Source organism: Leptonotus elevatus, chromosome 10 (assembly GCF_054856555.1).
Source record: "Leptonotus elevatus isolate MCC_2025b chromosome 10, RoL_Lele_1.0, whole genome shotgun sequence".
NCBI lineage: Eukaryota > Metazoa > Chordata > Actinopteri > Syngnathiformes > Syngnathidae > Leptonotus > Leptonotus elevatus.
The window spans coordinates 24,063,709-24,089,798 of NC_141248.1; the positions used below are offsets into that span (position 1 = coordinate 24,063,709).

Here is a 26,090-nt window from a genome sequence, read left to right on the forward strand (position 1 = left end):
GCCCCCCACAGGCCTGTAGTGTAATTCAGCGGCTCTACATACCTTGACTTTGAAGGGGCTGCCGGGAATGTTTTCCCCACCGAAACGCACGTACATGACGTAGTCGCCGGGCTCCAGAAGCGTGCAGAAAACGTCGAAGGTTCCGTCATGGTTGTCGGTCACCTGAGCGTCGGCCTCACTGCCGTTGGGCTGCACCACCACGCTGTTCACCTTGCCGGTGCCCGCACCCTTGGCGTTGACCGGGAGGAACAGCTCCCGATCCAGCTCCCCGCTGGGGCCCACTCTGGGCCCTGACGGGACACAATACATTTTGCACAGTTTTAGGAATACTGTCATATGTTAAAGATTTTTTTAAGAAATCATTTTTTTTAAAATGTTATTCTGTTTTTCAGTGGAGGCAACAATGGCAGCTACGATAGGAAACTAATGTTGACGCTGACTTCGGAAGCTAACGTCAGGATCTAACATTGGTCGTCCTTCGCCAAATGTAAGATGCAACATTGGAAGTTTAAACTCATGTTAGAGGCGATGTTGAGAGCTGACTTTGGGAACGATCATCGAAAGCTAACTTTGGAGACAATGTTGGAAGCTATTGGTAAGTTGACTTAATAAGCTAATGTTCGATGTTGGTCTTTGTTAGCATCAAAATAGGAGGTGTTAAGTTATTAACATTGTTTTTCAGTTTCAATTTATATTTTAGCCGTTTTTGGATTTAGTTATAGCAGTATGGCTCAATGAATAGAATTGTACTATCTGTCTCACTCTCAGAAGAAGGGCAACGGGTTTGTTCCATTTGCTATCTTGAGGGGAGTTTTGGTCTGGGGCCGGTCTCAGCCGGTCGGAAGAGGGGAGGCACGGGCTGATGTGTTGTTTTTTTCTAATCTGATTTGTATTCCTGGGAACTTGCTGGGGGAGGAGACTTTTCGTATTCTCCCACTTTTCAATAAATAATGATGTGCCGGAGTGGACGAGACACAATCTGATGGAACACGGCTTCAGTGTCGTCAATTGTTGTCATCAGAAGCTTCTGATAATTATAATACCTTTGCAAAGGGACTTCTTCACCAGAATCTCACCATTCAGTTAATTGAACACGCAAAGAGTACAATACTTAATATTGTCTACTCTAACAGAGGTAACGCTGTGGATGCTAACGTATTAAGCTAACTGAAAAGACATTGGAAGCTAACGTTGACGGAAGATGAAGTTGAAACTAACATTGGAAGGAAGCCAACTTTAGAGGTAGAGTTGAATAAGTTTACGTTAGACAAGAAGCTAACTTTGGAATCGAAAGCTGGACGCTGAGACTGGAGACAATGTTGGAAGCTATTGTTGAAACTAACGGAGACTCTAGCTTCTTTTTAACAGTAATGTTAGCCAAGTTGAGATGATAATGCTAAAAATAACATAGCATTAGCAAACATTGTAACTTAAAGCTAACGTTGGACGCTAACAACAGAAGCTAAGCAAGTTTGGTCTTGGGTACGGACTCCATTTAAGAGGCTAGCACGTAAAGAAAAAAAAAAATCACAGTAGTACCGGTAAGCTTCTCAAGATGGCGCAAAGAAGGTGAAGGTAAAAATGCGCTAGTGACGCACCAGTTGTCGTGCACTTGCTGGCGTCTCCTGTCACCATGGCTTGGACTCTGTAAGGCGAGGCCATGACGTCGTCGCCACCGTACTTGAGGACGATGGTGTAGCGACCCGCGCGGTCGGGTACGTAAGACACCGTGTATGTGTCGTCACTGTTGTCATGGATGGTGGGCAGCTTGGGTTTGCCGTCCTGGTCCTGAGGCGGGACAGAAGATGGGAACTCATAGCGTAGAAACATACACATGTATTTGGGGGGGGAAAAAAAATAGTACAGTGGAACCTCTAAACTTGTTTTAAGTTCTCTGATATTGTGCAATTCCAACTACCAAGTCTGTTGCCTAAAAGGGTTGCAGTAGAAATGCAAAAAAAAAAAAAAAAAACTCTTTTCAGCGAGCATCAAAGTGAGAAAATAGACAAGATACAGCAGACTCAAAAGTGAGACTCCAGCGTTCCCCATACGTCATCACTCGGGCCAAGCTTATTTGCTGCCTAAATGGGCTGTGTTCCGCCTAAGAGGTTCCAATTTAGTGTGTGAAATACTGACGGTGATGAGCACGCTCAGCTGTCCCTGTCCCGCGTGCTTGGTGTCGATGTTGAACTCCACGGGAAAGCTGGCGAGGACATTGCTGGTCAGCCCGGGGCCACTGGCTCGTACTTTACTGGCATCGTGGGTTGAAAGCACCCGAACACGGAACGGACTAAACGGGAAAGAGAGCCCAACCCCCAAAAAAGTGAACTTGCGTTTCTAGCTACAACATTCGTGCACAGGAAGTGACGGGAAGCAAGCTGAATTCAAAACGTTGAACACAGCAAAGCCTCACCCGCACCACCGACAAGGCCAAATGTGCCCGCTGCCTAAACGGGCTGCGTTACAAATGCAGTACCGCTCGATACCTTTTGGGGACGTCCTCTTCAGCGTATTGTACAGCAACCGAATATGTGCCCTCCACGGAGGGCGTGTAGGACACCGTATGGGTGCCGTCTCCGTTGTCCATCACCTCCACAGGCTCCGATAAGCCTTTGGGTCCGCCCACAGTGACGGCGAGCGGTGCCAAGCCCGCACTACTGCAGTCCACCGTGACCGTCTGCGGGACGTTGGCGCGGATCCCGGGGGACACCCCCGGGCCGAACACCTTCACATTACTGGGGTCTACAAGGACCTCTACTGGAACCTTGAAGGGACTTCCTGAAACCCCAAACAGAAAAAAAAAAAAAAAGCATTGATATTTTGAGGTATTTGAGTCTTTCCGTTTAGTCTGTTGCCTTGACGGGCTGCAGTAAGGAACTTGAGCAGAACGTAAACTCTGGGAAAGCCTGACCCTTTTTGGAAATCACCAGCACAGGGCCCAACTAATTCTCTGATGGTGAAATAAATTTAATTAAAACGAGGCATGTAAAAATGTGTGCATTCATTTTTAGCTTATTTAAAGTTCCTTTGACGCCACAATTTTTTTTTACCGCGATTACTTACTTGGAAAGCCTGTACTGGGGGAATTCCAGTCGCAACGCAGCAAACATGTCCACATAAACATTTTGCAGGAATAAATATAATAATAATGCATTTATTTGTGGAGATTGGGGTCAAGTTGTATTTTACAATTTTAAAAATGTGCAGAATTTCACAAGTTACTTCATGTTAAAGATTTAGATAGCTCTTAATATAAAAAGAAAACTGCACTGAGCTGTCACCAATGTCTTACAAATGCAATTATGCCATCTAGTGGCAGAAAAATGACCTCAACACAAATCAATATCACACGTTTTTGTTTTACAGTCCAGTACATCTTTTTTATTTTAACTCGAGCTGTCAAAACAATTCTTTCTTTTTTTCACATTAGTCAAATCTTAGAATTTGGATTAATCAGGATTAATCGCTTAATTAAAAAGGCTTTTTTTTAATCAACTTTTTTGTCTGGCAAATTTAAATAGAATTCTTTTTTTCACATTAGTCAAATCTTAGAATTTGGATTAATCAGGATTAATCGCTTAATTAAAAAGGCTTTTTTTTAAATCAACTTTTTTGTCTGGCAAATTTAAATAGAATTCTTTTTTTCACATTAGTCAAATCTTAGAATTTGGATTAATCACGATTAATCGCTTAATTAAAAAGGCTTTTTATTTTAAATCAACTTTTTTGTCTGGCAAATTTAAAAGAACCTGTTGTGTGTAATTTTTTGGGCATTTAATGTTATGAGGACATCTTCAATCTTTTTCTAATCAGTTAATTACTTGCAGAATTTAAAATAAAATAAAAAATGACCCCAATAATTTGACATGAACAAATATTCTGAATGTCATACGCAAACATTTATTAAATGCTTTACTTTAAAGCATGTAGTTATGTTTATGGCTCAAACACAACCTGTGCTAACGTAACCCCCCGCTGTCAGCTAAAGGATCATCTGAGCTCAAAATTAATAAGTGTGATTAATCTGTGTTAATACATGATTAATGCGATCATTGTTGTGATTAATTAATTAAAGTTTTAACTTTGACAGCACTAATTTTAATTTTAATTTTATTTATTTTTTTATTTTATTTTATTTTATTTTATTTTATTTTATTTTATTTATTTTTTATTTAAAATTATGAAATTACTGTATCAATGACTAAAAGATGCAGCCATATTTTTATTGAACATTTTTTCACTTTTATGTTAACAAGAGTATTAAACTTAAAAAATATATTTTATTGTAATTTTAGAATATACAAAATTTGCGATTAATCGTGAGTTAACTATTGAAGTCATGCGATTAATCACGAATAACATTTTTAAATCGCCTGACAAACCCTAATTAAAACCCTAAACAAGGTGAGAGAGCAAAGTTCGGTGCCAGACGATTGCCAGAAACCACCGGCAGAGGATTCTGGCCCAACAAGTCTGTTGCCAAAACAAACAAAGTCAGTGTAAACTGTGGTGCGCGACCATTTTTTGCAAGAGCGCAAAGGAATCAGGCCTGACAAGTTTTCTGTCTGAAGGGGAAGCAGTTCAAACTGAAAAAGTAAAGCAAACGAAAAAAAAAAATTGGTGTAAGACCGCTTTTAGAAACAATCGGAGCGAGAAAGGCAGAATTGTCTACTTGACAAATGGTTCTGACCTGACAAGTCAGCTGCCTAAACGGGAGCAATAGAAAATGAAACAACAACGTAGATAGGTAGAGACGAGCAAACAACAGGCTGCAAGTAGTAATTGAAAGGTTCTCACCGGGAATGTGCTCTCCTCCGTAGAGGATGTTGACGTCGTAGAGGCCTGGCGTGAAGGGGACGTAATCCACACTGCAGCTGCCATCTTTGTTGTCTTTGCACGCCATCTTGGACTCGGACGGACCCTCCACGGTGATGCCCAGACCACCAGTGCCTGCCCCCCTATCGTAGCAGTTTTGTTAGAACAAGACGGGCGACACACACACACAAGCACACTGTGGGCTTGTAAGCTCCTCTACCTGGTAACGATGTTGAAGGAGTTGTTCTTGTCAGTCAGGCCCTTCTTGAGCCCCGGCCCCGTCGCCACCACCCTGCTCGGGTCGCAACCGTCAGACACAAAAACCTGGGCTGGGCTCCTTAGAACCGGCGTGTCTTCGTAGAGAACCTGGATACTGTGCTCGCCTGAAAGATATACAGAACATACCATGCGCAAAGCATTTAGGGATGACTCGTCTGCTGCCTAAACGGGCTGCGGCAGAAAGTGTATTACCGTTCTCAAATGGCGTGTACTCGATGCTGTACGTCCCATCGTTCTTGTCTTTGACCAGGCAGTCTGTCACGGCACCGGACGGGTTCCTGATCTGCGCTTTCACGCGGTTTCCACCCTGCCGGCTCAGGGGACGAGCGTCCACCAAAAATGCGGTGGTGGCTTCTCTGAAGACGCCTGCCATGAAGACGAGGGAGGAAGTTACGATCGAAGCAAGACGTCAGCGACGGGACAATTGCGTACCTTTTCCGTCCACTCCACGTCCAGACACTTTGACTTTGGAGACGTCGATGGCTGGGACCACCATCACATTGGCAGGGAAACCGGGAACGGCCTTGCCATCGTACTTAAGCAGCAGGGTGTACATACCCGACGTCAGAGGAACGTAGGTGACTGTGTACGTTCCGTCTTTGTTGTCCATCACTTCGGTCTTTGCTTTCACACCTGGAACAAATGGTCAAGGAACAAGTTTAATAAAAAAAAAAAAATTCAAACTAGTAAACAGGATTCAGGCCCGTTAATGCTAACGCCTTAATGGGCTGCAGCAAAAAATCGAAAAAGTAAAGAGATGTTTGATATATGGTCAAGTTTAGAAACCAGCAGCACGTACAAAGGATTCAAGTTTTAACGGGCCAGCTGCCTAAATAGGTTGTGGTAGAAATTGGAAAAAAAAAGAAAGCATGCCTAAATGGGTAGACATAAAACAAAAAGCAAACCAAGAGAGCCACATTTAAAGGACGGGCACTTTTGAAAACAAAAAAAGTAGCAAGCACAAATGATTTGAGGCCCAACTAGCCTGCCGCCTAAACGGGTTGCAGTAGAAATTCAACAATGTAAACAAGGAGAGAGCAAAGTTTGGTGCATGGCCGTGTTTCTATGTACGCAAAGGACTCAGGTCCACCATTTTACAAACTGCCTAAACGCGGTGACCATTTTAGAAACAAGTGGCAGTCACAAAGAATTCAGGACAAGTCTGTAGCCTAAATGGGCTGTACTAGAATCACAAACAAAAAGTTAACAAGTATGAATGGTAATTAGAGACAACACACAAACCCTTCAGACCCAGAATAATATTTAGTAGAATTTTTAACAAAAGGGAAACCCTAGAGAGAGGAATAATACACACAAACAGAGAATTGAGTTTGTTTTCTAGGTGACAAAAAGCAGTTTACGAACCTGCGGGTGCAGAAGCAGAAGACGGGTCTGGAACGGCCTCCAGACTGAGTTGACCGTGTCCAGCCCGAGAGCAGTCAACATTGACCACGCTGGCCTCTCCCACCTGTGTACACAAAAGCCATCTTGACCTCGGAAAAGACAACCCCTTCCACGCTCATTCAGATCCGTCTAGTCGAGGCTCTCACCTTGGCCTTGTTCAGGCCCGACCCAGTGGCCACCACCTTGCTAGGATCAAAAGGCATCTGGATGTCCGCTCGGAAGGGCGAGCCCGGGATGTGGACCTCCTCGAACTGGATGTTGACCAGATATTCTCCGGGTTCCGTGGGCAGGTAGGAGACGGAACAGGTCCCGTCCCCGTTGTCCGAGCACTCGATCTTGGCCTCCGTGGGTCCCTCCACCGTCAGACCCAAACCACCCGTGCCGGCCCCTTTGGTGTCGATGGTGAACTCGGCCTGGTTCCCCACAAAGCCTCCCTTCAGACCCGGACCGTGGGCCTTCACCTAGATGGGAATGGAGGATGTCAACAACTCCTGTCTCCCAGACTATGGAATAAAAAAATGGCCACCGAACGGTGGTAGAAAACAAGACGGAGGTTGGTACCTTGCTGGGGTCCGGGGGCAGCAGGCCCTCCACGGGGAAGGGGCTCCCGGCGATGGGGTGCCCGTCGTAGGCCACGTTGACTGCGTACACGCCCTCTTCCGCGGGGGTGTAACGCACCCGACACGCCTCGGAGTTCCCGGGCTGCGGCTCCACTTTGCAAGGCACGGCCCGCTGGCTGGGACTCAGCTAAGACGCAAAGGGTCAAGGGTCAAGCCACAACAAAGGCAACTGACTATCATTATCAGGAAACGCATTACAATGTCACTGAAATGATGACATGAATGTTAGCTTTCAGCATCAGATGACACTTAAAATAAATAAATAAATACAACATGATTTCAAACAAGTCAAGTTAGCTCAGTGGTTCGAGCAATCGCCGGAGATCTCAAACCCGGCTTGGACCACATTTGAGTACGTTCGATACAAACTGACTATCATATCAGGAAATGCTGAAATGATTTAAGCTAATGAATTCAAATCTTAGCATTCAGCTTTTCTGCAGAAATTGCACTTATAGTCGACAAGTTGACCCGTCGCGAACAATTTGCTCGCCACAACCCGCGTGACACTCACCACCTCAACCTCCAGGCGTCCTTGACCACCCGCTCCCTTCGTGTTCACCAGGAAGTGCTGCTCTTGGCCCACCTCCACACCTAGCATACACACTTTTCACATATCTGGTGCTGAAACGATTCATTTGCATTTTTTTATGGAAGGTGTCTTACGTCCGTCCAAATTGTCCACAGCCACGTTATTGAGGTCCAGAGGTTCCGCCACGCCCACCGCAAAGGGGCTCTTTGCGATGGGGTCACCGCCGAACGTCAGCGCGATGCTCATCGGGCCCTGCGCGCGTGTACATGTCCATCCAAGAGAAATTAAGAGGTGTCAAAAATGAGTGCGTTCAATTTTTAGTGAATTGAATGTTCCTTTAACGGCACTATTTTTTTTTTTTTACGAGCGATTAATGACCGCCCTTTACTTGGAGAGCGGGTACGGTCCGGTCACAATGCAGCAGACACGTCCGCGTCAAAATTTTGCACTAATAAATTTAATAATAATGCACAAAAGCACTGAGCTGTCACCAATGTCTTACATATGCAATTATGCCATCTAGTGGCAGACAAAAAAGAGCTCAACACAAATCAATATGACACTTTTACAGTACAGTAAAAAAAAAAATATTTTAACCATCCATCTACCATCCCTCATCCATCTACTGTTTGTCCGTCCGTCCATCCATCAGTTTTAAAATTTATTATGAAATTACCGTATCAATGACAAAAAGATGCAGCCATATTTGTATTACTTAAAAAAAAAAAAACACTTTTATGTTAATGAGAGTATGAAGAAAACATTGAAAAAAATCATTTTATTGTACGTTTAAAACAGATATCAAATTTGCGATTAATCATGAGTTAACTACTGAAGTCCTGCGATTAATTACGATAAAAAAAAAGAATAAAATAATTGCCTGACACCTTAACGAGAAATATATTCAGAATTTTTTGTAACTTATGTTATTTATAAGCATGTGCGTGCGCATGTGCGTGCGTGCGCATGTGCGTGCGTGCGCGTATATTACCGCTGTGACTGGCGTGTACTTGACGGTGTGCGAGTAGTCGTAGTTGTCAATGATGTCAAAATGATCGACAGGAGACGAGAAGGTGACATCCAGCGGCGCTTTTCCCGCTCCTTTTGTCAGCACCGTGAAGTGAGTGGGAATTCCGCTTTCCACGCCTGCGCACCACAACGGCACGTGAGCATCCCGACAGGAAGTGATGTCATCGCGCAATCCCCGGCTTACCCGCGCACGCCAACCCGGGACCCTCGGCTTTGACCTTGGCTGCATCGTGGGAGGGATCCACGTTCACCACGAAAGGACTTTGAGGAACTTCCTGCGTGGAATCACACGTGCAACAGGTCATGGAACCAGTTAAGGCACATTTGGGCAGAAAGTGGATAGAAAAAGTGTGCACACCCCTGTTTTCACATTTTAATATTCCATAATCTATTGAGTGGCCCCCAAAAAATCCCAGTCGGACTCGTTTCTGTACCTTGTCCGTGAAGATGACTTTGACGGTGAGCTGTCCCGCGGCGGGCGGGATGTACTTGACGGTGAACGTGTCGTTGGCGTTGGGGATGATGTCAAAGTCCACGTCGGCTTCTCGGTCTCCCACCATGTTGCCGTGACACTTGATGCCCACGCTGACGTCGCCTGAGGAAACACATCAACCCAAAAACAATTTGTAAGGGGCCCTGCAGGGGGCGCCGTCGAGCCCGCCTTAATGTTTGAAGGCTTGGCCCAAAAGGCGTTCCCCCGGCAAGAGCCGCCCGGCTCGTCAGTCACGGCGAAGGAATTGCGACTACGACAGGAATGGCTGTGAGCGATGGCGTCTGATAACAGAAACGAGTCCGACTGGGAGACGAAACGCAAGTTTCCCGCCTTTTTTCACCCTCGCTTTTCTGGATAAACGGCATTCACAGGGAAACGGGGGGGGCAGACTCAAAGAAGATTTTTGGAGTGGTGGGGCTCCAATGGGGGCTTTTCCCACTCATCAAGATGTGAAGCCCTTGTTTTGTGATTAAGTGTGACAGAAACTAATAATAATAAATAAATGACTTATTAAGCAACATAACATAATATATATATATATATATATATATATATATATATATATATTTTAGAGTGGGGGTAATATTCAGAGAAAATAAATTATGCATCAAATTTATGACTTTATAAAGTGGCAAATTTCTGAGTTTTTTCTCTCTGAATATTAACCCCCCCAAGATTTTTTTCTAAAAATATTTATATATATATATATATTTTAAATTATTTATTTATATATATATATATATATTTTTTTTTAATTATTTATTTATTTATATTTATATTTATATTTATATTTATATTTATATATATAATATATATATATATATATATATATAATATATATATTTTTTTAGAGTGGGGGTAATATTCAGAGAAAATAAATTATGCATCAAATTTATGATTTTAGAAAGTGGCAAATTTCTGAGTTTTTTCTCTCTGAATATTAACCCCCCCAAGATTTTTTTTAAAAAATATTTATATATATTTTTATATATTTTTTTATTTATATATATATATATATATATATATATATATATATATATATATATATATATATATATATATATATATGGCCCTAACGCGGCGTCATTCATGATCAGGATCGTTATCAAGTCTTCCGCAAAGCTTGCTGATGAGCTGATCATTAGACTCAGCTGTGCTGCAGGAGGGAAACAGACTGGATAGGGGTTTCTCGAGGACCCAACTTGACCACCCCTGATCAAAGCCATAACAGAAGCGCAACTCTACCCGTTTGTGTGTGTGTGTGTGTGTGCGTGCGCGCACACATTACCATCTCCGGCGTTGGAACAGTCGATGGTGAAATGCGTGGGCTCGTTCGCTTTGAGTCCCGTCCTCTCCACCCCGGGACCGAACACTTTGACTTCGCTCGGGTGGCTGCCTTTGCCCACGTTCACCTACAAACAGCAACAAACGCTTTTGAGTTTCAAAAAGGTTTCATGGATTTGATTATTGCGTGACTTCATTTGCGCCCTTAAATGATGACACCGATCACAAAGGAAAGCTTTGATTTAATTTCTTGACCGAATTAGAAGGATCAATAAGGGATTGAAACGTACCGACAGTAACGCATGATTAGTAAGGATCAATTTCATAATCATTTTGTGTTTTCAGTCTAAAAAAAACCCTAAACTTTTTGTTAAAAAAAAAAAAAAAAAAAGACATGCCACAATTCATGTTCAAGCCAGTTTATTTTTTACAATTTCCTTTCCATAGTAAATAAAATTATTATACAATTTTTCCTGGTATAAGATTATAAACAATTAACACCATTCTGGAATAAAACATATCTACAGATTTATATTTTAGCGGACACATTTCGACTTTGTTCTTCAGCTCTTGTTTTTTGTCATTTATTAACTTGGTTAAGAATTGCTGCCGTCTTCCGTGCCGCGCCTTGAAATGCAATCTGAACCTGAAATTCACTTCCTGGATCAAGTTGACGGGCCTTGTTCGGCCTTCTGCATCGAGAAGGCTTTGTTCAAGTCTGAAAAATGTTTACAGGAACACGCCGGCCAACCTACTGTGAGGGTGCGTTCGCGGGCACCGATTTGACTTGTCTTCAGTTTAAGCTTACAGTCTTTTTCAAGTATGTTCACAAGTGTTGCTCATTTGATTACGTCAAGTATGTTTACAAGCATTTCATTTCAAGATCAGTTTCAGTCCATTATTCATTTTAAGGGATTTCTGGCCTGATGTTCAACACTGGTGTCCCTCAAGGCTCAATCCTAGAACCCCGTTTAAAAGAAAGTTGCAGCTCGTCAAGCTTATTTCGATGGAGAAGCAACAATGACATCACATCTTGTCCACCTTAAATCGGCATACAGTGGTGCCTTGAGATAAGAGTGACCTGGTATGACTTTTTCAAGATCATTGAGGCCATTTTTTCCCTGCTTTGCCTTGCAAGCAAAAACTGTGGATAGTAGAAATTTGGAACAAAACAAAAAAAACTGTTTAACGGTCAAAATGAATATAAAACAAAGAATTAAGAATCCACTTAGCTTAATCCTAACAAACAATGTGAAATGCCATTGGTGGGCTAGCAATTAGCATCTAGCTGTCAGTGTGTAATACCGTGTGTTTCAATAAAGTCAAATAGTGTAGAGGGCTATTTTTCGTGATAAAAACGATATTATAAAAAAGTTGCCCTTTTTTGGGCCGACGAACAGATTAATTGTATCCCCATTCATTTCAATGGCGAAAGACGATTTGAACGAACGAATGGCGTCTCTCAAGGCATCACTGTCGTACATTTTTCGGAGTTGCAAATTGCGTTCCCGATGACGCCGGCACTAAAAACCGCCGGCGCCCCTCGGTGGAAGTGATGATAATGACGGCTCTCTTAGCTTTTGCGTGGTTTTCCGAGGGCTCTCCCGCCGACGGCGAGGGGCCGCTGCTTACCCTGAAGGGGCTCCCGGGGACACTGACTCCTCCCCAGGCCACGGCCAGCGTTTGCTTGAGGGCCGAGGCGGGCGTGTAGGAGCACGAGTACTGGCCCTCGCCATTGCTGCGCACCTTCACCTCCACGGGGACACCCTCGGTATCCTGCGGGAGGAACAGGAGGATGACGCGCAGTTGGGACGGTGCGCCGGCAGGGGGCGCTAAGATGACGGCAGGGCGGTACGGGGTCCGGTTCAACCAAAATGTCTAACCTTCCTGTTATTTATCAATCACGCTATCTTCCCAACCATCCATCCATTTATCAACATATCCATTTATCCATCATCATCCATCTATTTATACATCCGTCCACCCATTTTCCATCCATCCGTTCGTCGCCCCGTCCATCTTTCCATCCATCCATTACCGCCCATCCGATCGTCCGTCCATCCATTCATTACCGTCCGTTTGTCTGTCCATCCATTCGTCCACCCATTCAGCCATCCATCCATCCTTCCATCCATCTACCGTCCATCCGTCCATCGTTTGTCCATCCATCCGTCCGTCCATCCATCCATCTGTCCGTCCATCCATCCATCCAACTACCTTCCGTCCATCCATCTACCGTCCATCCATCCATCTAAAGTCTGTCCGTTCGTCTGTCCATCCATCCATGCATCCACCATTCGTCCAACCTCTCCATCCATCAATCTACCATACCTCCGTCTATCCATCCATCTACCGTCTGTTAGTCCATCCCGCCATCTACCATCCGTCCATCCATCTACTGTCTGTCAATCCATCCGTCCGTCCATCCATCCAACTACCCTCCGTCCATCCATCTACCGTCCATCCATCTATCCATTTATCTACCGTCCGTCCATCCATCCAGCCATCTACCGTCCATCCATCCATCTAAAGTCTGTCCGTTCGTCTGTCCATCCATCCATGCATCCACCATTCGTCCAACCTCTCCATCCCTCCATCTACCATCCGTCCATCCATCTACTGTCTGTCAATCCATCCGTCTGTCCGTCCCTCCAATACCTGCGCCATGATCTTGAGTGGTCCGTTGCCGGCATCCTTTGCGTTGACGGTGAACTCAGTGGGCTGGTTTACCAGGCAGCCGCTCTTCTCCAGCCCGGGCCCGAACGCTTGAACCTGTGAGGGATGAGATGTCGATCACATATCAGTGGGCGGAGCTTGTGTATCTTTCACAACCTTTATGGCGCCAGGGTGCATGTTGTCACACCACCAATCAAATATATCAAAAAGACAGGAGAAGTCGTATTTATTTATCTGTCTGTCACAATAGGTCACTGGCATAGATAGATGGACATCGGTCATTATTTGTCGTAAATCATCATTTTAACGACTGGGATCGGGATCGGGATCGGGGCAATCGCAGGCCTGCTGACCTTGTCGGGGTGGTTGCTAAGGCGATCGGGCAGGATGTAGGCCATGAAGGGGCTGAGCTCGATGTCGTCGTCGTCGCAGGTGACGTGGACGGCGTACTCGCCCGGCTCGGTGGGCCAGTAGCGGACGTCGCACGAGCCGTCGTTCTGGTCCTCGCACTCGATCTTGGCTTGGGACGGGCCCTCGATGGCGAAACCTGAGCGCCGCGCGCGCACCGGGACATTTCCATTTTCACCGCACTTGACCTTCTCTCGTTTGTTCGTTCGATCTGGACTCACCCAGGACACCCACGTCGCTGCCCACGGACTCCACCACAAAGATGGCGGGTTTGGACACAACGCCCCCTTCCAGACCGGGACCCCACGCCCGGATCTGTTGCGGTTCCGCTTCCGGGCCCACGGCCACTTCAAAGGGGCTGATGAGAAACACAACAGCCTCTTTTCACATGCAGGACAATTTCAGCAACAAGCCAGGCCTCCTTTGCTGGGTTATGTGTGAAAGGCATCAGGTGCATAAAAGCATATTTAACACCACAGCAGGTTTTTCCTGCCGGCTCGGATTAATTAACGAGCCCCTTTTTTGGGGGTTACACCAAAGAATCCATTTTGACGCTTAAACAACTCAACGGGTGCCTTCAATGAAAATGGGAAATTGGGAGATTTCACTGAAAACACGTGCACTTTTTTCACGCGCCTCCGACACGCATGCAGATACAAACACACTCAGAACCAACGCACGCGCACACACACGGCTCACCTCTTGGGGATATGCTGCCCCCCCCAGGCGATGGAGACGGTGTATTTGCCCGTACTGCTCGGGTAATACTCGAAGGCGTACATTTTGTCCTGACTGGAGATCTGCTTGGCGCTCGCCTCGCTACCGTCTGAAACGCAGCACATTATTTTGCCGTGTGATGCGGCAAAAGCAGACAACCTCGTGTTTGTGCTCTTTCACATTTTAAATACAAAAAAAAATGACACTCACTGGGATCTTTGACGAGAACCTTCAGTTCTCCGCTGCCGGCGTTCCTGGCGTCGACCTTGAAGTCGCCCACCTGTCGCACCCTCATACCCGACGCCTGCAGGCCACGACCGGTCGCTCTGCATGCGCCCGGTAGGGATGCTGAAGGACCCCAAAAAAAACAGAACGTGTGATTGGACGCTTCGCAAATCAAAATCACTCCCGACCCACGATGTGGCGTGCTACGTAGGGAGCTCACCGTCGCCATTTTGTAGTATGCTTGGAATGTGTAATGTGGAGTGAGAATAGGGGACGTGCCCTAATTGATTAATCGGTTCCCCCCCCCCGACGAAATTATGAGGAAGTAAGGAATGATCGAAACCATTAACCGAATTCTATGCAGCGATTGCGAGTCAACTTCTTAGGGATCGTTCTCACCTACTCCCACGTCGACGGCAAAGGGGCTCTTTGGCACAGCGGCGCCCCCGAAGGTGACGGCGAGCGAGTGCAGGCCGGCCTGCGTGGGTCGGTAAGTGCAGCGGTACAAGTGGTCGCCCTTGTCCTCCATCATAACCTCCACGCTGTTGTCTCGGCCCTGCGGGTCTTTGATCATCACAGTCACGTCTCCCGTACCGGCGCCTAAAAATGCAAGACCAGCGATATGTTTTTTTTTTTTCTGACATGGGGTTGCTCCACAATGTTGTATGCGTCCATGTTTGTGTGTACTAAGGAGAAACGTTACACTTTTCTATCAACTAGTCTGCCTCATGTTTTGCCGTTTTGCTTCATTTCTCCAAAACTGTTATTTTTTCTCCTAAAATCTGACAGTGGTCGCTCCACAATGTTGTGTGTGCTTCCATGTTTATTGGGAGCTAAACTACTTGTTTATAACTAGTCCAGTCAGCCCTGATTCCTGTGGTTTTGTTTCATTTCTGCAAAAGTCACTTTTTTCCCAGTAGACTGTAATGCAGTCAACTCCACAATGTTTTGTGTTTCCATGTTCTAGGAAGCTCTGAAAGTTTTGTTTCCACCCAGACAGCCTAACTTGTCTTGCCTAACTTGTCTGCCTCACTTCTTGCCATTTTGCATCACTTGTCCAAATGAGACCCTTTTTTCACCACACTACTGACATGATGGCTCCACAATGTTCTGTGCATCAATGATCTTCGCTCATTTGTTCTGCCAAGTTTGCCTCCTTTCCCCCCCCCCCACCTCATCTTGCTCCATTTGTCCAAAATAGTCCTTCCCCCCCGCAAAATAGACTGACAATTAGTCACTCCACAATGTTGTGCGCATCAGTGGTTTTGTTTTGGGAAGCTACCAAATATTTTTGTTCCATCCAGTCTGCCTAAATTCTTGCTTCATTGTTTCCAAAAAGCTGCTTTTCTTCCCAGTAGACTGATATGTGGACACTCCACAATGTTGTGTCATGTTCATGTTTATAGGAAGCTAAAATTCGAAAATAGATACCTGCGGTGTAGATGTCAAAGTACGTGGGCTTGTTGGCGACATTGCCCACGGGTTCGATTCCGGGCCCTTTCAGCGCCACCTTAGAGGCGTCGCCCAGCGCTTTGTCCACGCCCACTTCAAAGGGGCTCTTGGGGATGGGCTGGCCCGCGAACAAGACCGTCACCTGCCACCAAATTCGGGGACACCTTTAGTACATTAAGCAAATATTTGATTCGTCATTAAAAGAGGAAATACAACCTTGTGGGTTCCGATGACTTGAGGCACGTAGGAGACGGCGTACGTTTTCTTGGCATCGTTGGGCTCTACTTTCAGCTGAGATGCACAAAAGACGTCGCGTGATTGGTGGTCCTGTGGTCAGGAGGCGGGACCGCTTACCTCTTGTCTGGTGCCGTCCGGGTGGTCCAGATAGACCATCACTGGACCCTGGCCGGCGCTGAACGTGTCCACCGTGAATACGGCGGGGCGCAGCACCCGGTTGCCCGTCGGTTCGATACCTGCGCACAAACGGGATCAGGTCATGTCACGTTGAGACGGGAATACACGTTGGGAAATATTCTGTTCTGTATTTTCTTTCTTCAGATTTTCTAACTGTTGTTTTAACATGTCAGACATTCACAATACCCCGAGATCAAAAATCCAAAAAATAATTTACTACTTGCGGTGAGCAAACTTTTGTACTCAAGGGCCATGTTTGCTTTTTCAAACCCAGGTAATTTGCTGATTAGACAAAAAAAAAAACTGTTTAAATACCTTATTTTGATAAAACAATTCATTCAATATTTGACAATATTTAATCAATAATAACTAAAAACATGGTTCGATTTTCGTTTTGTTTTTCTAGGGCATGGCCAATGAATCGGCTTTTTATTTATTTATCAAATTAGCTTAAGACAAAAAAATCTTTGAAAAAATTTGTAACAATTTTGACCAATTTTTCTGTTGTAAAGTTAAATAATTACTGAAGAACAAAGTATTGCAAAAGTCAAATGTTCTTCCTGCAATTCATCTCTTTATTGTTGTAAGCGCAAAGCGACCAGAAGAAGATTTTCTTAAATAAAGCAGCTGATTAAATTGGTTATCTTAATTTTAGTCTACCAAAATATGTGAATCCGCATTGCTCAATGGCAAGCATGGTTTTTGTTACCGTGACGACGGAGCGCTGCCACGACCGACTTCGACGGGGGGGGGAGTGCCAGTATAGGGAAGAAAAGCATTTTCACTGGTGATGGCAGCACTTCACACACTTGCCAATTAGTGTCGCTGATCCTTGTTTGGATGTAAAACATTCATGGAATGAAGCCGTTACAAAACAAAATGTGAAAAGAAAAAAAAAGAAGCACTGAGAATCATTTCCATGCGCGCTGCGATGTCAAAAAAGGTCATGTGTGATTTTAGCGTGTGGCGTATCTGGTAACATCATTCCGGGAGTTGCTGGTGTTGTCGTTGGTTAAATCATGAAGTTCCTTCTCAGGATGTCGACGACAAATGGCACCCGCACTCGTGTGTGTGCGTGTGTGTGCGTGTGCGTGCGTGTGTGTGCGTGTGTCAGGAGCTTATTGTTCTTGACGAGGCGCTCACTTCCCGTCTTTGTTAACGCACACCAGTGTTTTCCAGTAGCTACCAAATGGACCTCTGAGGAAGTTTTCGTCTCATCTCCTCCAAAACAAGCATGAGAGAAAAAGTGTGAAAAGGAATAGAACCCAAACCATGCTTGGGTCCACTTGACATATCAAGTCCATCACATTTGACAAGTGACGGATTCCTCTGACGTGGAAAACAATGACTGCCTTTTTACATGAGAGGCCAGAAATGTTCCACAGAGGCCCAAAATTGCGCTTTATCACATTTCTATGTCATGTGATGAACCTCTCGCCAGATATTTACTCTACCACGTTGCACAATAATAATAAGAGCGAGACAAAGTGCAATTTCTGCAGAAATTGCGTGGGAATGCAGAAAAGCTGAATGCTATTTGCTGAATGCATTTGAATGTGCTTATGTAGTCACTTAAAAGATAAATGAGGTGAAAATTAAATAAAAATTCTATTGTAGTGACAAATGAATAAAAAGAAAACTTCAATCTGCAATCCGTCTAAAAGTGGGATTTAATCATTTCAGAGAAATTATAATCCATTTCCTAATCTGATCGTCGGTTGTACTAAATTGTGGTCCAAGCAAGGTTTGAACTCGGGTTCTTCGTGGTGGCAGGCAATTGCTCTCAAGCACTGACGTAACTTGACTTGTTCAAATTCATGACTAATGGCGTATTTATTTGGAAAAGTGTAATTTGATGCTGAAAAAGTTCAACGTAAATTGAGATTTAACGTTAAATTGTGCGAAAGTAAATGTGGAATCAGACGATGTATACCCCGGGAGGCGGGAATTTTTGAAGCAAGTAAATCGGAAGCATAATCTGGAAAATTGTAAAAAAAAAAAACGTGTGGAAAATAAAAAAATCACTTTTGAGCAGATTTTATGCATAAAAAAATAATTTCAATCATTCCTTGCCAGCCAAATAAACAGAAACACACAAACTAAGAATCAATCGCGTAAAAAGTCAACGGCATGCAGTGAACTGTCAGAAAATTAACGCTTTTGTTGCCAGCCAATTATGATAATGATCATCTTGCGCAACAGAAATAAACAACTATATGAAATAATCCACAAAAATCCACAACATGCAACGGTCACGGGGCTCAAGCCATATTATGAAAAGGCTCCTCTTGCTAATCATTCTAGATAACTGTCAACTTGCACGAGAAATAAACACAACTAGAAATAATCCAGTCAAAAAAATCCGGCACATGTACTTTTTTTTATGCAAGAGCACGCGCACATGCGACGTAGGTTTGATTTTACTTGAGCGATGGCTCCAATCGCCAATTACTCCTGATTAAGTGCCACCTTGCACAACAAAAATAAATAACAAGAAATAATCCATAAAAAAAAAAAAAAAAAAAAAAGCTTGAATGAAACTCATCGACACATGCTGGTCAATACATGTGTCATAAGAAATACCTTTCGCCATTTATTGCATGATAACGCCCACAATAATCTATAAAGTAAAAAAAAAAAAAAAGGCTACAGTCCACTGTCACGTATGTATCAAGATTAGCAGTTCGTCGTGATAAATGCAACCTTGCCAAACAGAAATAAGCAGCAACTAGAAAAAGCCACTCATAGGTTCTGTTCCGTATGAAATAATCACCTCGAAATAATCCACACAAGCGTCATCACGAGTGCGTTTCCGTACCTGGTCCGTACGCTCGGGCCTTCTTGGGGTTGAGTTTGGGCTTGAGCGGCGCTCCGGTCTTCAATTTGGCTTTGGGGAACTGAGACAAGTACGTCATCACCGACATCTCGTCCACCTGCGGGTCGATGATCTCCTCCGGGGCGATCACCTGCGCGCGCGCACACACACACACGCACGCACGCACGCAACGCACGAGGGTCAACGCCGTGCGTGTTGCTGCAAGAAAAGGGCAAAGGTGGCAACGGAACCTGCGGGATGCCCAGCCATTCGTCAGCCAGCTGCATGGCTTCGGTGGCGTTCTCGACCGGCTTCACCGGATCCCAACTTTCCCAGTCGGGACACAAGCCTGGAAAAGCAGCACGCACACACATTCTGATTAATACTGCGTTTGGGGAATATGGATGACGCACAAAAAATAAAAGGGGGGGTGGCCATTTTGCCTTGTACTGCCATTTGCTGTGGACTGAAAATGACGTCACAGTGCCGAAGGGCTCGGGTAACGGCCATCATCGCTGCTCACTTGTTATTTGGGTCGGGTCATGTGACAAGCTCAGCAGTGATTGGTCGTTAGCTGAGTTGTTGTCAGTTGGCAGCGAGTGGCAAAATGGCCGCCCCGAGATGGAAAAACTGAGTGGATTTTTGTACATAATTGATCAATTAAATAATAAAAACGGCCAGCAAGTGGCAGCAGAGTATAAGAGATCAACCAGGGCCATGTTGCAAAAAGCTCATTTACCCGCAGTTTTAAACAGATTTGTGAATAATGATGAAAGTTAGCTATATTCTAATGCTAATTGCTGCGAAGCGGAAACAGATAGAAGGTATACTTTTTGTTCCCGATGAAAGAAGAGACTCTTTCATAGGTTCCATGTTTTTAAAGCAATAGAACACAATATTCTGTGGGCCTTGCAAAATCTGTCAAAATCCAGTCGGGAGCGAAGGGGATTCCTTCAGTAAAAATGGCTGCGAGTGAATGAGTTCATCAGAACATCGTGTTGAGACTACAACATATTATTGTCCAAATTGTTTTTTTTTGACATGGCTTCCCCTTTCAGGATGTCGCCGATGTAGCCGCACTGTACCTGGCGCGCAGCCATCCACCAGCGCCCCCAGTGCCTTGCCCGTGGTCCAGTCCTTGTGGAAGTTAGTGATGGGCATGTCAGGGACTTTGTTCTGGATCCAACCCAGCAGACGCTGCTTGGGGGTCTTGGAGTCGGACTTTGAAGGCAAAAAATGGGAAGTTAGCGATGATGCTAATTCATGAGCTAACGCCACAAAGCATAACGGAAGGCGCGTCCTACGTCGTCATCGTCGCCCTCCCACATGGGCATGGAGATGGAGTAGTGCAGGATGAGGGTCCACACCAGACCCAGGATCAGCTTCAGGTTCCCGTCCACGATGGCTTTAGAGTCTGGACCCAAAACGTTCACATTGCGTGACTGCATTATTGATTACATTCACACTGCAGTTTGTGTGCGTTGACGTTAATCTCCATGGTAACCTATAATTACTGTACAAGAATAAGCGGGCGCACGAGCGCTAAAGTAATGGCGCTAACTTAAGCGCGGCAAAAAGTCCAAAGATTTGAGAGAGCTAACTTAAAGATGCTAAAATAAGAACATCAACATGCAGTGTGCTAGCTTCAGTATGCTAAAGCATAAGCTAGCATTAAGTGTGCTAATTTAAGGACGCTACATTTTCCTCTTGTTGATCGACTTCCTGTAGCTGAGAAGCAAGGTGTGTCACACTGATAAGAGGACATCATTTTGTGCCCACTCTTCACCTTTACACACGCTTATCTCCCTCACACACTTTCTCTTTCACCTCACGCACACACACACGCACACACCCTGCCCCAATGTTGTGTTGTTTCCATAGAAACAGGTCAAACACGGCGGTCAGTGTAGTGTTTAATGGCCTCCAGCCACCTTTGTCAACACTTCCTACTGTGTCAAGCGAGACTACAGTGGGCGGGGCCATGCGTGGAGGCAAATACTTTTTTATTGGCAGTCGTATGTTTATTGGCGACGTGGGCTGCTAGAACGTTTTGATTTGTAGTCCCAGGGAGAAAAAAAAAAAAAAAAAAAAAGGGGGAACCACAGTGGAGTTCCAAAACAACAAAGTGGAGCAAGACTATTTAAAGCATTTAATGTGAACAACGGCTCACTTATTTTCACACTCGCTATGTAAACGTAAGGATTTTGATGACGGTGACACACAAAACTGTTAAAAGTAGGGATAGCAACATAAGGATGCTAAAAAAAAAAGGACGCTAATATAAAGAGGCTGTAGTAAGGATGTGATGCTAACATGAAGCTGTTAAAGTAAGTGAGAACATAAATATGAGCAAATGCTTTATTCAGGGCTGTAACAAAAGGAGCTAAAGTAAGAACAATACATTGCATTGTCTTGGCATCCTTTTTTTTTTTTTTTTTTTAAGCAATCATGTTTCAATGTTAAAAGAACAACTTCCAGACACACCACATGTGCATCTGATGACATCATTCTGCGCGCGTGTGTGTGTGCGCGTATGCATCTTAATGACAGGGCAGTTTGTGCGTCTCCATGCACGCTCGTTGCGTATCCCTGGCCGCTGCCTCGTAACCACGTGCTAATTTATGCTAAAATAAGCCTCCTGAAATAAATGACGCCAACATAAGGTTGCTACCGCTAATGTCGTAGTCATGTTGAGTAATGGCACTCACTTGAGGGTGCGAAAGTTAAGACACCGCTCAAGTTAGGACACTAACACGGGGGCGCTAAAGTACAAGTGCTTACCAAAGATGCGTACGTAAAGGCATCAGGGCTCTAAAATAATAAGAATCAAAAGGGTTCTAACCTAATGACGCTAAATTGAGGCCTTTAAGACATTAATATAAGGTCGCTCGTGTAAGCTTTTAACGTAAGTTAATTAGGACACCACCGCATCCTGCTAAAAGGGCGCCAACGTAAGGTAGCTAAAATTAGGATGCTAATAAATCATGCCAGAATTATGCTAAAATGAAGATGCTAGCATTAGGAGACTAAATTAAATGCAAGGGGGCTAATTAGTAATAGCGCTAACGTAAGAACGCTAAAGTAAACGCTAACATCAAGGGGACCTCATTCAAGGATGCTAAAGAAATAGTGACAACTTAAGGATGCTAAAATGATGTTAAACTAAGCAGTAGTTTCAATCATCACAGTTGAGTGACTTTAGCCAATATCAGAAAAAGCTCAGGTAGCTCAACAGGATGTGCGGCTACTACTTTGTGCACGTGTGTGTGTGTGTGTGTGTGTGTGCGCGCGTGTGTGTGTGACAAGCATTCCACAGGAGTGACATCATCCATGTAACCACCCAGCCCCCAATTGTACCACAAACCCCCTACTGGCTACTAACATACACGCGCACGCACGAACAAATGCCTGAGTAAACACACACCCATAGAAAAACACACTTGATGACATCACCACACATATGTGACACAAGACTTAGCGTTAGCGCATTAGCCTCACACACAATGGCATTAAAAGTGCCACTTTATTATGGATTGTTCAGTGATTAAAACTAATTAAACAACAATTTAGCAATATATCTCACAAGAGGGATTGATGATGAACTGACCAATCTTTTTTTAAACTGATTCAATTACTTGACAACGTTCAAAGTAGGGTTGCCCGATTCGATTTTCCAGCTGATTAGTATCAGCTGGAAAATATCAGATTTTTTACATTTTCTTCATTTTTAAATGTCACAAAAAGATAACGATCAGTAGATCAGATATCAAAATCGAGACTAGACGTCACTAGTTAGGACATAAGGTAGCATGACGTAGCTAAAGTAGCGATGCTAACATGAGGATAACAACGGAAGGAGGCAAACACAAGGTTGCTGATATAAGGGTTCCAATATCAGGTGGTAAAATAAAGAAGCTAAAAAGAACAACACTGAGATGCTAAAGGATGCCAACCTGCTCGCCAACGAGAGACCTTATCACAATCAAACCGACTATTTATGCTAAACAAATGTGCTCATTTAACTTCCATTTAGCTAACTTTAATAAACCCCAGACGAGGGACATCAAACACCACAAGACGAAAACCGAGACGCGTTTATTTCGTCAAACCACATTTCAGTCCTTTCATTTTCAAAGCACTTACAAAAGTGCTGCCAGAAAGAAACAAAAGTCTAGACGACACTCATGCCTGCGTGTGAACTTTGGTTGGTCACACCTGAAAGTGCTCGAGCTATTACGCAATCAGTTAAGCAACAGCAACAGTGACGGCAAAAATCGTCAACACGTCAAACGTCAAAGTTCTTCTTGAAGCAAAACCTGGCTGTGTATTTGTCGTCGTCACTGCACGTTGTTGAAACAACCTGCTGTGTTTATACTTTCAACAAGCTCGTCACATGAACGCAAATGGCCCTTAACCTAAAAATAATACAATAGATTTTGTCATTTTCATATCATTTGATCAATAACGGTAAAGACTTAACCCACTAGAATTTCATTTTCAACACAAATCATCATATTGTTATTGTTGCATTACACCTGCGGGATCTGTGACTTGAAGTGCCAGGATGTGGCGGCCATTTTACATTCGCACAATACATTTTTTCCCCGTGTTTTTTTTTTTATTTGCAAAAATGCTGTAACTAACTACTGCATGTCTTTACCATTTTTATGATGGTTTAAGAGTGTAATTGGTATCATTAGTAGTTAAGATCGTTCATGCACCGAACCGCTGTATGGACTGCTGCTAAATTAGCGTGTTTATCTGTTGATTATATTTACTACAATGGCCTCAAATTTGAAATCAATAATCAATAAAATAGGACTTCAAGCTTGCTTGTTTCAGCAAAGTGGAGGGAAAAAACCCCGCAAAATTAGTGTCTTTAGTTAACCCATATAAAAGTCTGCAAAAAAAAAAAAAAGGATGCTAAAAGTAATATGCTAAAGTAGAAACGCTAACATAAGGGCATAATCTTGAGGTCAGTACCCTGTGGCTATTCTTGGGAAATAATTGAATGCCGCAAATCCAGTCACAAACATCGAGAGCGACAATAGTTAGCGTCGCAGGCTAGCTAATAAGTTGTGCTAAACCAAACTTTGGCGCTTTTATGATGCCCGTCGCCACCATCGTCTCAGTTGGCCGCACAAAGTCCGTCATGACTCAGTGACGCTAGCTGACATGCTAACAAAGAATGAACTTTAGAGTCACAATGACCCCATTAAGTGAAATCAAACAGCCAATTGGCGACTTTGTTAAGCCACGTTGCCATGACGACTGCCGCTATGTGCTACTTTGACCTTGAACGCTATCTTACTCCATGCCTGTGAGATCACTGCGTGTTCACACTACAAACCCTGTTTGAAGTGCCACTATGCTAAAGTAGCTGACAAAGTTGCTAACATAATGTTAAACTAAGAACGCTAATGTAAAACGTATGGATTCTAAAATGAAGGAAAGCTGAGACAAATACAATACTAAAGGCTAGCTACTAAAAAATATATATAGTTATGTTCACACATCTCCACAGAAAGACGTTTAAGTAATGATGCTGTGGATGCTAACATAAAAAAAATGCTATAATAAGGACGCCAAAGGAAATCAAAAAGTTAATCGTGCTAAAGAAGGCTAAGCTAAGGGTGCTAAAGCAAATATGCCTACAAGTAAATGTGTTAACTTCTATATTCTTATATAAGGATGCTAATATAAAAAGTAAAACGCTAAAACAATGCTAAAGAAGCGGACTTATTGAAAAAAAGGCTCAAGTTAGGACACTGTTGTAAGGAGGCTAAGAAGATACGATAGCGATAAGACAACGTTAGCATTGGGGTGTGTTTTAGTCACTGGGCGGAAAAATTCTGGGTTTAGCCAATCAGATGTCAGCCAGTCCCCTCCTTTCCCGGCAAGCGCCATCCCACCTCCGTTCCGGTTGGGCCGATGCCTCAGACATTTGTGGGTCGCCTTCTTCCCTTTGTTCCGTGTCAAGAGTGCCGTTACAACTTTTGTGACGTCCATCGTTATTAAGATTTTCTATTATTGTAACAAGTGTGCACACCCAAGCCAAATAATTCAACCATGATGCAACACATCCGCCTCCAGGAGTGCACGACAACACCCTTTTTCACACGCAAACAGCAATTTCGCAACGCCACACTGACAAAAGTCTCTCTGTTGTCGATCCAATAGCCACAAACCGCAATCCAACGTTATCTTTCGTTGAAGTGTTGAGTTGCGAAATGTCGCAGCAGACATGAACGCAACACACACGCAGTCAATGGGCCAGGCTAAAAATACATTGGAGCCATTCAATGTTGTCACCAAAAGATGTTTTATAAGATGTGATGACAGTGCGTGCGTGTGCGTGTGCGTGTGCGTGTGTGTGTTTTGAGACTATTCTTCACCTCCTCATCTCAGCAAGGTGGTGACATACCGGTACACTCGCTCAGTCACACACGCACGCACGCACGCGCGCACGCGGTTAGCTAACACTGTACTGCTCGAGTCGATTGTTGTCCATTAGCCCACTGAAGCAACTTTTTGCCATTTTAAATCAATTTCGACAAATATTTTAAATACATTTACTTTTTGAGATGTGAAAAACGACGTGCTTTACTTGGACCAAATTTTCCTTCAATTCAAATCAATGCAACCCTGATTCTCGTAACATTTATAATGGTAAAAATTTAAACACAATGAAATTAGCCATGCGTGCCGCTGTCAAAATAATCGCTCGAGATCTTGGATGTCGCTAAACAGAGCAACCAAATCGTTCATTCGGCAACACTGAATGTGCTTTTGTAAACTGGCTCCTCCCCTCTTCGCAGTTTATGTTGTTAAGGTAAACAGTGCACATCGGCACGCTTTGAAGCACCGAAAATAATCTCGTAAAAACGTGACAGAATTGATCTTTAAAATCATGGCTCGTTCAGTCCT

General features: G+C 44.0%; 1 protein-coding gene across 1 annotated transcript in view; it reads right to left on the reverse strand.

The window, feature by feature from the left end:
• The window catches only part of flnba (filamin B a), a 41,777-nt gene that overhangs the window by 13,973 nt on the left and 1,714 nt on the right, over nucleotides 1–26,090 (reverse strand). The window contains exons 2-32 of the mRNA XM_086086068.1: nucleotides 20,468–20,577; nucleotides 20,249–20,384; nucleotides 19,415–19,512; nucleotides 19,167–19,314; nucleotides 16,289–16,407; nucleotides 16,151–16,225; nucleotides 15,914–16,076; nucleotides 14,882–15,082; nucleotides 14,468–14,605; nucleotides 14,240–14,366; nucleotides 13,762–13,898; nucleotides 13,486–13,679; nucleotides 13,115–13,228; nucleotides 12,089–12,232; nucleotides 10,461–10,584; nucleotides 9,114–9,274; nucleotides 8,864–8,954; nucleotides 8,642–8,796; nucleotides 7,785–7,902; nucleotides 7,633–7,712; nucleotides 7,060–7,245; nucleotides 6,645–6,959; nucleotides 6,460–6,562; nucleotides 5,527–5,727; nucleotides 5,287–5,460; nucleotides 5,036–5,198; nucleotides 4,798–4,958; nucleotides 2,487–2,778; nucleotides 2,137–2,290; nucleotides 1,599–1,788; nucleotides 43–290 (exon numbers count right to left, since the gene is read on the reverse strand). Of these exons, the coding sequence (XP_085942194.1) occupies nucleotides 43–290; nucleotides 1,599–1,788; nucleotides 2,137–2,290; nucleotides 2,487–2,778; nucleotides 4,798–4,958; nucleotides 5,036–5,198; nucleotides 5,287–5,460; nucleotides 5,527–5,727; nucleotides 6,460–6,562; nucleotides 6,645–6,959; nucleotides 7,060–7,245; nucleotides 7,633–7,712; nucleotides 7,785–7,902; nucleotides 8,642–8,796; nucleotides 8,864–8,954; nucleotides 9,114–9,274; nucleotides 10,461–10,584; nucleotides 12,089–12,232; nucleotides 13,115–13,228; nucleotides 13,486–13,679; nucleotides 13,762–13,898; nucleotides 14,240–14,366; nucleotides 14,468–14,605; nucleotides 14,882–15,082; nucleotides 15,914–16,076; nucleotides 16,151–16,225; nucleotides 16,289–16,407; nucleotides 19,167–19,314; nucleotides 19,415–19,512; nucleotides 20,249–20,384; nucleotides 20,468–20,577 (4,820 nt within the window). The remainder of the gene's footprint in view (nucleotides 1–42; nucleotides 291–1,598; nucleotides 1,789–2,136; nucleotides 2,291–2,486; nucleotides 2,779–4,797; nucleotides 4,959–5,035; nucleotides 5,199–5,286; nucleotides 5,461–5,526; nucleotides 5,728–6,459; nucleotides 6,563–6,644; nucleotides 6,960–7,059; nucleotides 7,246–7,632; nucleotides 7,713–7,784; nucleotides 7,903–8,641; nucleotides 8,797–8,863; nucleotides 8,955–9,113; nucleotides 9,275–10,460; nucleotides 10,585–12,088; nucleotides 12,233–13,114; nucleotides 13,229–13,485; nucleotides 13,680–13,761; nucleotides 13,899–14,239; nucleotides 14,367–14,467; nucleotides 14,606–14,881; nucleotides 15,083–15,913; nucleotides 16,077–16,150; nucleotides 16,226–16,288; nucleotides 16,408–19,166; nucleotides 19,315–19,414; nucleotides 19,513–20,248; nucleotides 20,385–20,467; nucleotides 20,578–26,090) is intronic.